Raw genomic sequence first — 15,977 nt, forward strand, 5'->3', positions numbered from 1 at the left:
CCTACTGGCCGAGTCTCTCCAGCATTTTGTGCAAGGGGGATATTCCCAGTTTTACCTGGAAAAGCTGCGAAATATGCGAAAACAGCATACAGTGGTACCTCTGGTTAAGTACCACTTTAGCTAATGGGGCCTCCTGCTGCCGCTGTGCCACCGGAGCACAATTTCTGTTCTCATCCTGAAGCAAAGTTCTTAACCTGAAGCACTATTTCTGTGTTAGCGGAGTCTGTAACCTGAAGCGTCTGTAACCCGAGGTACCACTGTACAGTGGTACCTCGGGTTACATACGCTTCAGGTTACAGACGCTTCAGGTTACAGACTCCGCTAACCCAGAAATATTACCTCGGGTTAAGAACTTTGCTTCAGGATGAGAACAGAAATCGCGCAGCGGCAGAGGAAGGCCGCATTAGCTAAAGTGGTACCTCAGATTAAGAATAGTTTCAGGTTAAGAACGGACCTCCGGAATGAATTAAGCACTTAACCCAAGGTACCACTGTATTCTGTCTCTAGAACTAGGACTGGGGAACCCATGACCCTCCGAATGGACTCCAACTCCCATCAGCCAGCATGGCCAACATTCACAAATGATGGAAGTCGTAGTCCAACAAGTATGTGGAGGGCCACAGTTTCCCCTCTCCCAAATTAACCCAGTTTCAAACCCTTCCGTTGGCTCAAGGGATCATGGACACTTGTTTTCTGAAGCCGCAAGGAGCGTTTAACAGAAAGGTCCTAGCACAAGGCTTCTATTTTTCGCAGCACCCTCTTCAGAGAGGACCCTCTCTCCCTGATCCCCTTGCCATTTTGGTGAGCAGCAGCAAAGACCTAGGTGATCTTTACGCAGGACTTCGAAGTGGAGGAGAAGCAGAGGCTGTGTGGTTGCTGTTGCTACCTCTGTCTCCCCAGCGGTTAGCTGTTTCTCTCCCCCACCTCCCAGAGCTGGGTTGAGCTTGTATTTTAAATGGTTTTATCACCAGAGCATTTATTTATTTATTGCAGTTATTCATATCCTGCCCCTCAGGATACAAACCCTTCCAAGTTGGCTTACACAAGTGAGATTGAACTACAGTACATTTAAACACACACGCACACACACACACACACACACACACACACACACACACACCACAACATGCAGTATCAAGGTACAAACAATATTGTATATCATCAGGATCAATATCAATATCATCAGGATGCTTTTCACAGGGCAGTTTGCAAGTAGGGTGGCCTGGTATATAATAGTAATAGTAACAATAGTAATAGTAATAGCAATAATAATAGTAATAATAAATTTATTTATACATACATACATAGCGATACGGGTGGCGCTGTGGGTTAAACCACAGAGCCTAGGACTTGCTGATCAGAAGGTTGGCAGTTCAAATCCCCACGACAGGGTGAGCTCCCGTTGTTCAGTCCCAGCTCCTGCCCACCTAGCAGTTCGAAAGCACATCAAAGTGCAAGTAGATAAATAGGTACCGCTTCAGCGGGAAGGTAAACGGCATTTGCTAGGTTGGCAGGAGCAGGGACCGAGCAACGGAAGCTCACCCCGTCGCGGGGATTCGAACCACCGACCTTCTAATTGGCACGTCCTAGGCTCTGTGGTTTAACCAACAGTGCCACCCGCGTCCTATTTTTCCTTGTTGTTGTTGTTTAGTCGTGTCCGACTCTTTGTGACCCCCTGGACCAGAGCACGCCAGGCACTCCTGTCTTCCACTGCCTCCCACAGTTTGGTCAAACTCATGCTGGTAGCTTCGAGAACACTGTCCAACCATCTCGTCCTCTGTCGTCCCCTTCTCCTTGTGCCCTCCATCTTTCCCAACATCAGGGTCTTTTCCAGGGAGTCTTCTCTTCTCATGAGGTGGCCAAAGTATTGGAGCCTCAGCTTCAGGATCTGTCCTTCCAGTGAGCACTCAGGGCTGATTTCCTTCAGAATGGATAGGTTTGATCTTCTTGCAGTCCATGGGACTTTTTCCTTAGGATATCCCTATTTTTGTTGGAGAAATGATGGAGGGTATGGAAGAGCAGAGGCAGCTCTATTAATTCTGGGGACAGCCCTGCAATGAGAGCCCATCCCTCATGCCAACGTGCTTTACCCAGGGGTTTTCTTCGACAACAAGGCATGTGGACCATCCATTATTAGAATGGGCCCAAAGCTGGCCTTAATAAAGGACGATGTTTCAGCCATGCCACTGATCATTTCTGCCCACGGCGCCATTTTCTGCCAACGCAGGCTGAGTTGGGGGAATTGCTGGCTCCCTGCCTGCAGCCCCTTTTGAACTGGCAAGCGAGCGGCTTGCTAGCTAACAGTGGGCATCTTTCCATGCCCGCCACCCATGCTCCCTTCCCTTTTCCTCCTCGCTCGCCACCAAGCTGCCAGGCAATTAGGCAGGGCCTCTCCCTGGTTAGTTAAACAAAGGCGAGTTAATGAGCGCTGGCCAATTAGTGGCTAATTGAAGGAGCTATAAAGCTATTAGAGGCTGGTGAAGGGTAATCAATTCTAGCCAATTACCCTGAACGCATTGGCAGGGAGTGAGGTGGGAGGGGGGCTTCCAAGGCTAAGCGGCTATGGCTAAGCTGGGCCCAGCCTGGCTCTAGTGGGCTAGGGAGCAAGCAAATTGGAATTGGGGCAGGGGGAAGCCTCGTCTTCCTCACCATGCGCTATCTAGTTTGTTTTCGTATTTGCTGCTTAGATTTTAAGCCCAACCTTGCCCCAAGGAGTGGAAGCATATGTGGCTCACAAACACACACAAACACACACTTTATCCTCACAACCTGTGAGATAGTGACTGGCCCAAGGTGACCCTCTGAACAGAATACAATGGTACCTCGGGTTAAGTACTTAATTCATTCTGGAGGTCCGTACTTAACCTGAAACTGTTCTTAACCTGAAGCACCACTTTAGCTAATGGGGCCTCCTGCTGCTGCCACGCGATTTCTGTTCTCATCCTGAAGCAAAGTTTTTAACCTGAAGCACTATTTCTGGGTTAGCGGAGTCTGTAACCTAAAGCGTATGCAACCTGAAGTGTATGTAACCTGAGGTACCACTGTACGGGCTTGAAGCCTGACCTCCAAACTCCTAATCTGACGCTGTAACCACTACACCTGGGTCAGGGAGCCTTTTTCAGCTTGAGGACACCAGGGCTGGGCAGGGCCAGGACCAAATCAGAGTGGGACCAAATGTAAAAGAGGAACGATGGACCCTCCAAGTGTCCCTGTTTTCCAGGGATGTCTCTGATTTAGAGAAGCCGTCCTGGTTTCTGATTTGATCCCATTTTTCCTTAGGATGCCCCTATTTTCATTGGGAAAATGTTGGAGGGTATGGGGTTATCTGACCCCCCAAGCCATCTGAAGCCAGCCTTGTACATTTTTAAAATGTTTAATGTTTTATTCTGTTTTTATATATGTTGGAAGCTGCCCGCAGCGACTGGGAAAAACCCATTAAGATGTGTGGGGTAGACATAGTAAAATTATCATTATGGAATGGGATGTCCCTATTTTCGTCAGAGAAATGTTGGACGTTATGGGATGATGATGATGATGATGATTTTGCCTCATCTTCACCATAAAGTCCCAAACAGGTTACAATTGTTTAAAGTACTATTTAAAAATACAGCCATACCTCATGTTACGTTTGCTTTTAAGGTTGAGCATTTTCAGGCTGCGTCCCGCGGCGACCCGGAAGTACCGGAAAGGGTTACTTTTGGGTTTCGCCATTCGCACATGCGCAGACACACAAAACGACATCACGCGCATGTGCAGAAGTGGCGAATCGAGATCCACGCATGTGTAGACGCGAGTTGCGTTCCTTTTAGGTTGTGAACGGGCCTCCGGAATGGATCCCATTTGCAACCAGAGGTACCACTGTAGTTGAACCAGCTTACAGTCAATATAATAGCACGGATCCATATATATATATATATATATATATATATATATATATATATACACACACACACACACACACACACGGTTTCACCAAGGCCCAGAGTAGAGAAATACACAATAACAGTCCACAACCTAGGAGTTGCCCCAGAGAATGCCCTCTCCTGCGTCTCTCAGACACAGAGCTTCTGATAGTGGTGGTCCTACCAAGTTCTTTCATTTACTTTATTTTTATTAATTAGATTTATATACTGCCCTTCATTAAAAGACCTCCGGGCGGTTCTTAACTGCTGATCTTTACATGCCCTCCAACGCCAAGGTGAAAACCGTGGCGTCATCTTCTTGGCCGCCGTCTTCCTGTTTTTTCCTGCGAGAGAATGGCGGCCATGTTGGGCTCTGTGATCTCACACAATTTTGTGCTGTGATTTCCCTCTGAAATTTTAAAAAAAAGTGTTTCTTTGGGGCATGGTGGCCTAAAATGTGCATTTTCTGGTGCTGTGTGAGATTGTGATATGATGTGACTTCAGTTACTGAAACTGGCGGCCATTTAGCCAGTTGTTCTATATTATAATTCTGTAACAGAGGTTCAGCGTCCTCGTACAAAGATTGAAAGAATGAGACCCAAAGGTTAGGGGGAATTTGTGAGGTTAAGGGGGAAATAGCCTTATGGGTGCTGGAAGCTTATCTTAAAGTTTAAGTGTCTATACACTTATCGCATTTATAAATTTTAAATTTATTGTTGTACATTGTTTTAAATGTTTGTTTTCCCTCTGGGATTGTACCCCCAAGTGTGTTTTATAAGCTGGCCTCCGGCCGTAATAAATTATCTATCTATCTATCTATCTCCCCTCTCCCAAGGAAAAATGTGGTGCAAAATCTCACGAGATCATGGCACCCAAAATGTCTGCCATTCTCTCGTGGGGGGAAAAAATGGGATGTCCCCGTTGCGAGTTCACCCCGTTGCGGGGATTCGAACCGCCGACCTTCTGATCGGCAAGTCCTAGGCTCAGTGGTTTAACCCACAGCACCACCCGCGTCCCAAAAACAGGAAAGGAGGAACCGTGAATTATCAGACAGCCCATCCTCTCCTGGTAAATAGGGGAAAGTGGGAGCATCTGTGGAAGTTCTGATCTCCACGATGCTCCAGAAGAAAGCCCCAAAGTGGTGACCTTGTGTTTCGAAACCTGAGAGAGCCTTCACAGTTGCCTCCATAGCCATTGCCCCATTCTGTGTGTGACCTGGGTGACCTTCGGTCATCTGTCACCTGGCTGTCAGAGCCGGGGCCCCTACGGAGGCCCGGTTGTGACTCGTGGGCAAGGACGCAACTCATCTATCATTTAGAGTGACAGCTAAAAGGCCGGAGCAGGCGGAGGGCAGGATGGGGGAGGGGGGATGGACAGTTGCCAAGTCTCCCAATACCGGGTACAGGGGAACTTTCATGTCTTGGAACATCTGCTTGGGAATTGGGGAAAAGAAAGGGACGTGGTTTTGTGACGGGCATGGAAAAGGAAGGCGATCCCCAAAGCGGGGGACCAGAATCTGTTCCCATATTTGTTGGGAACATAAGGCGAAGAGACAGGGGCCAAAGAAAGGAGCCCGAAAAGAAAGCAACGATTGTGACATTGCGGGGCTGGCAAAACTGAGCAGCAAAGCTTTTCCCCTGGACCTCTTCTTGAGGGTGTTGGCGGGGTTGCATGCTTGTTTGGATACTCCACACTTGGGGGTGGGAAGAAATGCAGGATGTTGTTGTTGTTTAGTCGTTTAGTCGTGTCCGGATCTTCGTGACCCCCTGGACCAGAGCACGCCAGTCACTCCTGTCTTCCACTGCCTCCCACAGTTTGGTCAGACTCATGCTGGTAGCTTCCAGAACACTATCCAACCATCTTGTCCTCTGTCGTCCCCTTCTCCTTGTGCCCTCCATCTTTCCCAACATCAGGGTCTTTTCCAAGGAGTCTTCTCTTCTCATGAGGTGGCCAAAGTATTGGAGCCTCAGCTTCAGGATCTGTCCTTCCAGTGAGCACTCAGGGCTGATTTCCTTCAGAATGGAGAGGTTTGATCTTCTTGCAGTCCATGGGACTCTCAAGAGTCTCCTCCAGCACCATAATTCAAAAGCATCCATTCTTCGGCGATCAGCCTTCTTTATGGTCCAGCATTTCTCTCCGCATGTAGAAAACCAGCTCTTCAAGAAGGACTCAGTCTCACATTCCCCTGGTACACTCCCCCCACTTAAAAAACTACAAAACACTTCTGCAGGTAGGGCTGGCGTTAGCACATGGCAGCATCAATCAGTTGCTAGGGCCCCTGTGTCCTGGCAGGGCCTACTGCTGATGCCTACTGTGGGTCCTCTTTAAAATAAAATTTAAAAAATTATTTGAGCTGGGTCTATTTCAATTTCCCACAAAATGCCCCCATTGCAGTATCATTCCAGGGCTCTGTCGGAAGTTAAAATAGACCAGTCTTTTGCAACCCAGCATCTGTGGGACTCTGCTTTCCCGTCAGCCTCAGACAGCAAGGCCAAGGATGGTGGAAGTGGAGGTTCAATGACACCTGAAGGGCACCAGTTTAGGGAAGCCTGGGCCAGGCCCAGCAGGGAATGCTCAGGGTGCCCCTGTTGTCCTCGTTGAGGCCCACTGCTGTGCGTAGCCACTTGGTAAACATCCCGGTCCCGCGTGGAATTTTACCTGTGGTCCAGTATTCAAATACTCCAGACCACCCCTCACCCCTGTAGCCTCAAGTGGTGCAGTCCACGAAAAAGCTTTGCCACTAGATTTCTGCTCATCATATACTGTATTTTTCCCTCTATAAGACGCACCAGACCACAAGACGCACCTAGTTTTTGGAGGAGGAAAACTAGGGGAAAAAATTTCTGAATCTCAGAAGCCAGAACAGCAAGAGGGATCGCTGCGCAGTGAAAGCGGCAATCCCTCTTGCTGTTCTGGCTTCTGGGATAGCTGCGCAGCCTGCATTCACTCCATAAGATGCACACACATTTCCCCTTACTTTTTAGGAGGGAAAAAGTGAGTCTTATAGGGCAAAAAATACAGTAAACTGGGCCACGGTTTAGCAGAGAGAAGGGAATGCATGTGGCCAGGAGTTTCTTCTTCTTCAAAAAACCCGACCTTTTGAGTTTTTTTTAATGAGGTTCGCCAAAATCGACACTTCCGTCATGGGCTGCCATATGTCCCGACTTCCCCGGCTATTTCAGAGATTTCTGCCCGGACGCTGTTTACAAGGGCCGAAGACCAGCTATGTCCAGGGAATTACAGACATATGTCAACCCTGGCTAAATCTTTGGCCACACGGCTCTGGTCCACATCAAAACCTATAAAGCACTCTGGATAGTTCAGTGCTTGAATTATGCTGGGGGCTAAGGTTGTGATGCTAACATGGCGTTATCGCTATGAACGCGGGCCAAGCTCAAATGTGGTTTAAGAAACCTTCCGCGAAACCCTTCAGATAATATCGGGCCAACTTCGCTAACACCCTCCCCAACTTCTCTTCTCTTCCCCTGAACAGCACCCCTATCCCTCGGAAGAACAGAAGAAGCAGCTAGCTCAGGATACGGGACTGACCATCTTGCAAGTCAATAACTGGTAAGGATCTGAATGCTGGCGCAGAGGGGTATTTAACTCCTTTAGATCCATTTCTTCACCCAGTCCGGAGGTTCTCTTCACTGATGTGGGTTGCAGCCAACTAGGTTCTGTTCGCGGTAAGGTAAAGGTAAAGGGACCCCTGACCATTAGGTCCAGTCGCGGCCGACTCTGGGGTTGCAGCGCTCATCTCACTTTATTGGCCGAGGGAGCCGGCGTACAGCTTCTGGGTCATGACTAAGCCGCTTCTGGCGAACCAGAGTAGCGCACGGAAACACTGTATCTTCCTGCCAGAGCAGTACCTATTTATCTACTTGCACTTTGACGTGCTTTCCTGCTAGGTTGGCAGGAGCTGGGACCAAGCAACGGGAGCTCACCCCGTCACAGGGATTCGAACTGCCAACCTTCCGATTCGGCAATTCCTAGGCTCTGTGGTTTAACCCACAGTGCCACCCGCGTCCCTCTTCTGCTCGTGGTAGACATATTTAAAAATTATGAACCTAAGTGAGTACAGTCATACCTCATGTTATGTTTTTTCAGGATACGTCCCGCAGCAACCCGCAGAAGTGGCGAATCACAACCCACGCGTGCACAGACATGCCACTGTGGGTTGCACTCTTTTCATGTTGCAAACAGGCCTCCGGAATGGATCCTGTTCGCAACCAGAGGTACCACTGTAATGATCAGTCATTTCAATGGCTGTACTTTGAGTAGGACCCTGGATGCATTCAGCCCTTTGGCAGTTTTAAAAAAAGCTCAACAACTTCAATCCTAAAAAAAGCTCAACAACCTTGGTCGGCCCTTTGGTCGGCCCTTACGCATGTTCACTTCATCAAATCTGACCCTCTTTGGAAAAAGTTTGGACACCCCTGATGTAGTGGGTGCACATGATAAAGGCTTTAAATTAATTAATAATATGTTTGAAAATATGTTGTTAAGCCATTTTAAGGACAGAAGGAGGGCTTCCTGGATCAGGCCAATGACCCTTCTAGTTCATTATCCTCTTCTTACGCTCCAGTGGGAATCCATCAAAAAGGACCGAAGTGTTACAGTGATCTCTCTTCACTTGTGATTCCAGCAACTCAAACTTAGGCTCACCCAACGACAGGAGGGTCAAGTGTCTTTTAATACGATGATTAATTTAGCACATGGAACTCAGTGCCACAAAAAGGGGAGCTGGCCTCAGCAACTCAGTTAGATATACCCATAGAAGATATATCCTCTATATCAGCTTGAATCTCAGGCGCTAGGGCCAGATAACAGGGGAGAGAGCCCATCGTTTCATCCCTTGCATGTGAACTTTCCTGAGTCATGTGGCCGGACCAGAACGTTGGGCAAGGTGGACCTTTGGCCAGGAAGGAAGACAGTCTTGAACTCATGCTCACCCTGCTTAGAAACAGCTTGTTTTTCGGTCTGAATTTAAAATCAATGACATGTAATTGGCTATAAAGATTTTTTTTTAACATTTTCTCCCAAGGTAACTCCCAATTTGTTTGGGGAACCTGCTGTTCCAGAGCATCATTTGGCTAAATAGAACTTCTGTCTACAGGGGGTGCCTGATTTTGGGAACCAGGCATTAGGGGTTGCCATTGCCTCCATGCTTTGCAATCGTGTAGCCAAAGCTCTCCGACTGTCCCCTGCTGGAGGCAGAGTGCTGGTATTATTGCAGCAGGACTGTGGCTCGGAGGGAGAGCAAATGCTTTGAATGCAGAAGGCTTCGAGTTCAATTTTTGACACCGCCAGCTAGGGTTCCCTTATCCGAAACCCCAGAGAAGCATTTCCAATTGGCGTTGGTCAGACTTCCCCAACCAGGTGCCCTCCATTTGCACGGTGGTGACGCTCCTGCTGCTTGGAGCAGGCCGTGACCTACTAGAAGGTCCTGACTCACCAGCTGAAGACCAGCACATATAATAATAACAACAATAACAATAATAATAATCATTTATTATTTGTACCCTGCCCATCTGGCTGGGTTTCCCCAGCCACTCTGGGTGGCTTCCAACGAAGATTAAAAATACATTAAAATGTCACACATAAAAAAATTCCCTGACCGGGGCTGCCTTCAGATGTCTTCTAAATGTCAGGTAGTTGTTTATCTCTTTGACATCTGATGGGAGGGCGTTCCACAGGGTGGGCACCACTACCGAAAAGGCCCTCTGCCTGGTTCCCTGTAACTTGGCTTCTCGCAATGAGGGAACCGCCAGAAGGCCCTTGGAGCTGGACCTCAGTGTCCGGGCAGAACGATGGGGGTGGAGACGCTCCTTCCGATATACTGGACAGAGGCCGTTTAGGGCTTTAAAGGTCAGCACCAACACTTTGAATTGTGCTCGGAAACATGCTGGGAGCCAATGCAGGTCTTTCAAGACCGGTGTTATGTGGTAACAACGGCCACCCCCAGTAACCAGTCTAGCTGCTGCATTCTGGATTAGTTGTAGTTTCTGGATCACCTTCAAAGGTAGCCCCACGTAGAGCGCATTGCAGTAGTCCAAGCGGGAGATAACTAGAGCATGCACTACTCTGGTGAGACAGTCTGTGGGCAGGGAGGGTCTTAGCCTGCGTACCAGGTGGAGCTGGTAGACAGCTGCCCTGGACACAGAGTTAACCTGCACCTCCATGGACAGCTGTGAGTCCAAAATGACTCCCAGGCTGCGCACCTGGTCCTTCAGGGGCACAGTTACCCCATTCAGGACCAGTGGGTCCTCCACCACCGCCCACCCCCTGTCCCCCAAGAACAGTACTTCTGTCTTGTCAGGATTCAACCTCAATCCATTAGCTGCCGTCCATCCTCCAACCGCCTCCAGTACTGAGCCAGAAGGACCAAGGGTCTTGGACTATATGGAATTGGCCGAAATGACTGGCAGAATCCGAGACTTGGGAGAAGAGACAATGGAGGAGGACTGGAAAAAATTTAAGGACTATTTACAAAAACATTATAAGTTATATGAATGTTAAGAATTTGCATGATTTGGAAAACCTAGCTCCAGCAAAAGATTTGGGATATTGGAAACTAAGTTATAACTATGAAAGGACTAAAGTTTAAAATAACATTATATTTATTTTAGGGCAAAAGTAAATTGATAATAAGTATTTTGAACTTAAAAGATAATTATTTGAAAGTACAAATAACACATGAAACAAGGAATTAATTTGCCGATATTTTTATTGTAAAGAAAGCAGGGTGAGGGAGACGTGGGGAAGTCCGGTTGGTCATGAAAAAATGTATTGGAAAGATGGATTTCTTTTATTCTTCTTTTCTTTTTTCTTTTTCTGTTATTTCGTTTTATATCTGACTTTACATCTGTACCTGGAAAAAAATGTAATAAAAATATTTTTTTAAAAAAACAACAACAGAAGGACCAAGGGTCTGACTCTGTACAATGCAACTTCCTAAGCTCTCCGTGTGGCTCTGTGACCCAGAGTTGGACTGGCAATAAGCAAGCGGTGTTTTGGAGAGAGGCAACAAAATCCCAAAACAAACTCTGACCCTTTTATCAGTCGGTGCCTGACTCCTCCACTGCTTCTTCTGTCTCTTGCAGGTTTATTAACGCCAGGCGGCGCATAGTTCAACCGATGATCGATCAATCAAATCGCACAGGTATGGGGTTCCGTCGGGGAGAGGGCAAGTGGGGTTTTTTGGTTGTTGGGTTGTGGGATCCAGGATGCTGGGGCTGCACTTGCTTAACTCCTCTAATGTGGGGCCCTCCAGATGTTTCGAACGACTGTTCCCACCAGTCCCAGCTAGCAACGCCAAAGGCTAGGGGTGGTGCAGCAACATCTGGGCAGCTGCAGGTTCCCCCTCTGTCACAGGAGCATGCCAGTCAGTAACCACACCGTTCAAAGTTGCAGTTCATTCCCAGTGGTCTTATTCCGTGGAAATCAGTTGCTGAGGCTGAAAGTCCCCGTCTCCCTACTGTTAGGATATACCGTATTTTTTGCTCTGTAAGACTCACTTTTTCCCTCCTAAAAAGTAAGGGGAAATGTGTGTGCGTCTTATGGAGCGAATGCAGGCTGCGCAGCTATCCCATAAGCCAGAACAGCAAGAGGGATTGCTGCTTTCACTGCGCAGAGATCCCTCTTGCTGTTCTGGCTTCTGAGATTCAGAATATATTTTTTCTTGTTTTCCTCCTCCAAAAACTAGGTGCGTCTTGTGGTCTGGTGCATCTTATAGAGCAAAAAATACGGTAGTTTTGTTCCACCTTAAAAGGGTACAGGCATGACTGCTGTGTGTCACATGCCTGTTTACTTCCAGCACAGCTCTGCTGGGAACTTCTGTTTGTATATAGCGTCTGCTGGAGACGAAGGGAAGCAGACATGTTTTCCTCTGTTCCTGAACTATGCTGAATAAAACGCTGTACATTACGCTTACACATTTCTCTGTCCGCCTCTTCTGCTGTGAGAAGATTTACACACTCTGCTGATTGGGCGTGCACGGGGCTCTAAACATATCTGCGGCTCGTGTCGCTGATTGATGCTGTTCCAAGGGAGACCGGCTGCCAGCCAGTGGCTGGAGCCAGCTGGGGGCCTGCCTGATGCCCCCGTGTCCCCGGCAGTATCCCAACACCCACAGCCGTCTAAATCACCTCCTCTCCAGGGCTTTCCCCAAGCAATCTGAGACGCTGCCTGCTTGCAGCCAACCTCTCTTCCGCCCCTTTCATGCCTCTTCTGATTCCAGGAGTTGGGGGGGGGAGAGCTTGTTACAACAGGAGGGGGAGACCCCAGTGACTCTTTACCAACCAGACTCATCTCTGCCTCTCTGCCTCCCGCCTCCCACTCGCTTGATTCAGCTTCTGTCTCTGTTTCTGGACTGCTCTCTGCCACAGACTCTCCCTGCTCATTAAGCCCTGTTGCCTCTTCAGCTTCTGACACCTCCTCTTCCTAGTCTTCTCCCTCCAACCACTCATCAATGTCCCACCACCAATCCCCTGGCTCTGAGCCTTCTTCCCATGGGGCTTCCCCAGCTGGTTCCTCCCACCGCTTCAAACCAGTCCCATGACACCCTCTCTGCTCTAACTGGGACTAAGATGTAAGCCTTTATCAACCTGATCTACCCAATGGGTATGATATTACTCACTGCGAGAAGCCAAGTTACAGGGAACCAGGCAGAGGGGCTTCTCGGTGGTGGCGCCCGCCCTGTGGAACGCCCTCCTACCAGATGTCAAAAAGAACAACTACCAGACTTTTAGAAGACATCTGAAGGCAGCCCTGTTTAGGGAAGCTTTTAATGTTTGATGCATTACTGTATTTTAATATTTTGTTGGAAGCCGCCCAGATTGGCTGGAGAAGCCCAGCCAGATGGGCGGGGTATAAATAAAAAATTATTATTATTATTATTATTATTATTATTATTATTATTATTACTATTACTATTATTATTACTATTACTACTACTACTAATACAGCAATGAATCAGCAGTTGACAGGATTATCAGATACTTAGAAACCCTAAACTAAAAGCCCTGTTATATTACCTAAAAGATGAAATAGGGAGGACTTTGCAGTTGGTATGGAATTTATTGATGGCATTTAGAATGCGCAGTCCCTTGCGTCAGCAGGTGCAGAATCTATGAGGGCTTTTAAGAAAGTCCCCAACGGATTTTCACACAAATCCTCGATGGGTCATGAAAGCAAGTGAGTTTTTGAGATGATGTTCCTTTCGTCCAATCAGGTCAAGGGGCACCGTACAGCCCTGATGGGCAGCCAATGGGAGGCTACGTCATGGATGGGCAGCAGCATATGACGATTCGCCCCCCAGGTAAGTGGCAGCAAGGGAAGTAGAGAGGGCACCGTGGGATTATGAGATCAGAGGGATTGGCAGATCTGTCGATTTTGGTTCCTCAGCTTCCCATCTATGTGCTCAGTTTCTCGGCGCTAAAAGGCTGGCAAGTTTCCAAGAGGAGAGGACTTTAAAAATCCCACAAACGGATGTGGAAAAGGGTAGAGCTTAACCAAAGGCTGGAGAAACTGAAATTGACAGATCTGCCCATCGCTTACCTCTGCCACCAGACTTAGCCGAGGGACCTCTCAGTACTAAAGCAGACACTGATGCCAGCACCTGAGCTCCCAGGGCTTCAGTCTGGTTCGGTTCAGATTTTTTAACGTGGACCTATGTCAGCCACATGGGACATGGGTGGCGCTGTGGGTTAAACCACAGAGCCTAGGGCTTGCCAATCAGAAGGTCTGCGGTTCGAATCCCCACGACGGGGTGAGCTCCCATTGCTCGGTCCCTACTCCTGCCAATCTAGCAGTTTGAAAGCACACCAGTGCAAGTAGATATATAGGTACCACTCCAACGGGAAGGTAAACGGTGTTTCCGTGCGCTGCTCTGGTTCGCCAGAAGCGGCTTAGTCATGCTGGCCACATGACCCGGAAGCTGCACGCCGGCTCCCTCGGCCAATAAAGCGAGATGAGCGCCGCAACCCCAGAGTCGGCCACGACTGGACCTAATGGTCAGGGGTACCTTTACCTTTACTATGTCAGTCACACTTTATGTATCAATATGGGAAACCGAATTGCAGGCAGTCTTTGAAATTCACACTTCTCTGAATATTGTGACACACTTCTCCAACCAGAGAATGCGTGCATTCAGGGAAAGTGTGCAGAAAAATTCGTTGCATCGGATAAAGACGACATATGAAGGGTCTTATATTGCTTGCAAAAGTGTGCATTCCAGGCAAAATTGTCTACAAACATGTGCACATTTGGAGACATTTGTGCTAAAATGCTGACAATTTTTTTGTGAGGACTTTAGAAATAATAATGGTTTGCAAACCATTAACAGAAATTTGGAGAACTGAGCTTAAGGCTGGAAAATGAGAATCTGAGGGAAACCAAAAGGGACAGATTCATTCACCCCTAGCCCTGATAAATGGGTTGTCTCCAGTGCAAGTTCTACTCAAAGTATAGTCCTTGAAAGTAATGCATTTTAAGTAATGCATTCACACAGTAGTTTATTCTGTTTCCCCCGATGTTTCCCTAACTGTGAATTTCTGCATTATATTTGAGTGTTGACATGACATAAACGACACTTCCGGAAACATAGCGGAATGTAGCCCAAGTTTCGCACTCGTTTCTGTTTGCAAACAACAAGAAAAAGAGGAGCTGAATTTGCAATACATTCTGCTATATTTCCGGCAGTGGCTTTGACGTTGTGTGAAAAGCTCGAATACAACTTGGCAATCAACTGTTAGGGAAACGCCCTAAACCGCTGTTTGAATGCAGCCTAATGTAAGTCTGTTATTTCAATGGGTCTACTTAGTTGGCTACAAACTCAGTTGGCTACAACCCTGTGTGAAATAGAAGTGGGGTGCTGGGAGACTTACAAACTCTGTTTTGTCCTCTGTTTCCAGGACCAATGGGGATGGCAATGGGCATGGAGGGGCAATGGCACTACATGTAAAGCCCTGAACCCGCTGGCAACACAAGATGGGGAAGTGAGTATCTCATGGGAGTTTGCGGTAGCTGGTGGGTTCATCTAGCCTCGTTCTCCAGGAAACGGAAGTACCGTATTTTTCGCTCTATAAGACGCACTTTCCCCCTCCTAAAAAGGGGAAATGTGTGTGCGTCTTATGGAGCGAATGCAGGCTGCGCAGCTTTCGCTGAAGCCAGGAGAGCAAGAGGGATCGGTGCGCAGCGATCTCTCTTGCTCTCCTGGCTTCGCTTCGCTGGAGAGGTGCTGCGCAGCTTTCCCTCTCTGCGCAGCGCCCCTTCAGCGAAGCGGGAGGAGATACGGAGCCCCTTCCATTTCTCCTCCCGCTTTGCTGGAGAGGCGCTGAGCAGAGACGGAGAGAACATTTTTTTTCTTGTTCTCCTCCTCTAGAACTAGGTGCGTCTTATGGTCGGGTGCGTCTTATAGAGCAAAAAATACGGTGGCATGACGGGTGCTCGTTGAAGCCAAGCGTGGCATCCATGCTCAGCACCCTTGGGCAGCTGACAGGACCCACTCACACAGGCGCTGGCTCTGGGTCCGTCCCCCGTCCCCCCGTTGAGTGGCTGAAATATACTCGGAGTTGAGAGTGGATTTCATGCTCCTTATTCAGCTCATAGTGGTGAGGAGGAATGGAAGTTCCCCCCAGAATGTCTGCTTTATATACATTATTTACACAATGGGCCCCACGTGATTGGCTAATTCCAGGATTCTCCTGTAGGCCAATCAGGTTGCGGATTCACTTCCACCTGGAGCTGGATTGGGTGGCTCCTGTGGACCAATCAGACTGCTGCATTTTTGATCCTATTGTCCTAGGACCAATCAGACTGCTGCCTTTTGGATCCTATTCAACTCAGTACATAACAGTGGCCCAAGACATTTTGGCACCTGAGGCAAACCACAAAAAGGCGCCTAGTCCCCACCAGGTTAGAAGGATGTGAGTAAAGATCTATAACAGGAACAAGGGGGTGGGGGATAAAGATCTAGATCAGGATCTGCTGTCCCCGTGGATCCTGCCACCCCAGGCGGTTACCTCACCTTGCCTCATGGGTGGGCCGGCCCTGTTTCAAACCACTGCTGGGAAT

General features: G+C 48.2%; 1 protein-coding gene and 1 long non-coding RNA gene across 2 annotated transcripts in view; one reads left to right on the forward strand and one right to left on the reverse strand.

Moving 5' to 3' along the window:
• The window catches only part of MEIS3 (Meis homeobox 3), a 79,216-nt gene that overhangs the window by 60,920 nt on the left and 2,319 nt on the right, over nt 1-15,977 (forward strand). Inside the window, exons 9-12 of the mRNA XM_083515944.1 lie at nt 7,396-7,472; nt 11,006-11,064; nt 13,135-13,221; nt 14,816-14,899. Of these exons, the coding sequence (XP_083372070.1) occupies nt 7,396-7,472; nt 11,006-11,064; nt 13,135-13,221; nt 14,816-14,865 (273 nt within the window). The 3' untranslated portion in view covers nt 14,866-14,899. The remainder of the gene's footprint in view (nt 1-7,395; nt 7,473-11,005; nt 11,065-13,134; nt 13,222-14,815; nt 14,900-15,977) is intronic.
• LOC310712760 overlaps nt 1-15,977 on the reverse strand; it is a 63,741-nt gene that overhangs the window by 47,245 nt on the left and 519 nt on the right. The gene's annotated exons all lie outside the window — the stretch shown is intronic.

Source organism: Podarcis liolepis (assembly GCF_965112155.1).
Source record: "Podarcis liolepis genome assembly, chromosome: 7".
In the NCBI taxonomy this organism is placed as follows: Eukaryota; Metazoa; Chordata; class Lepidosauria; order Squamata; family Lacertidae; genus Podarcis; species Podarcis liolepis.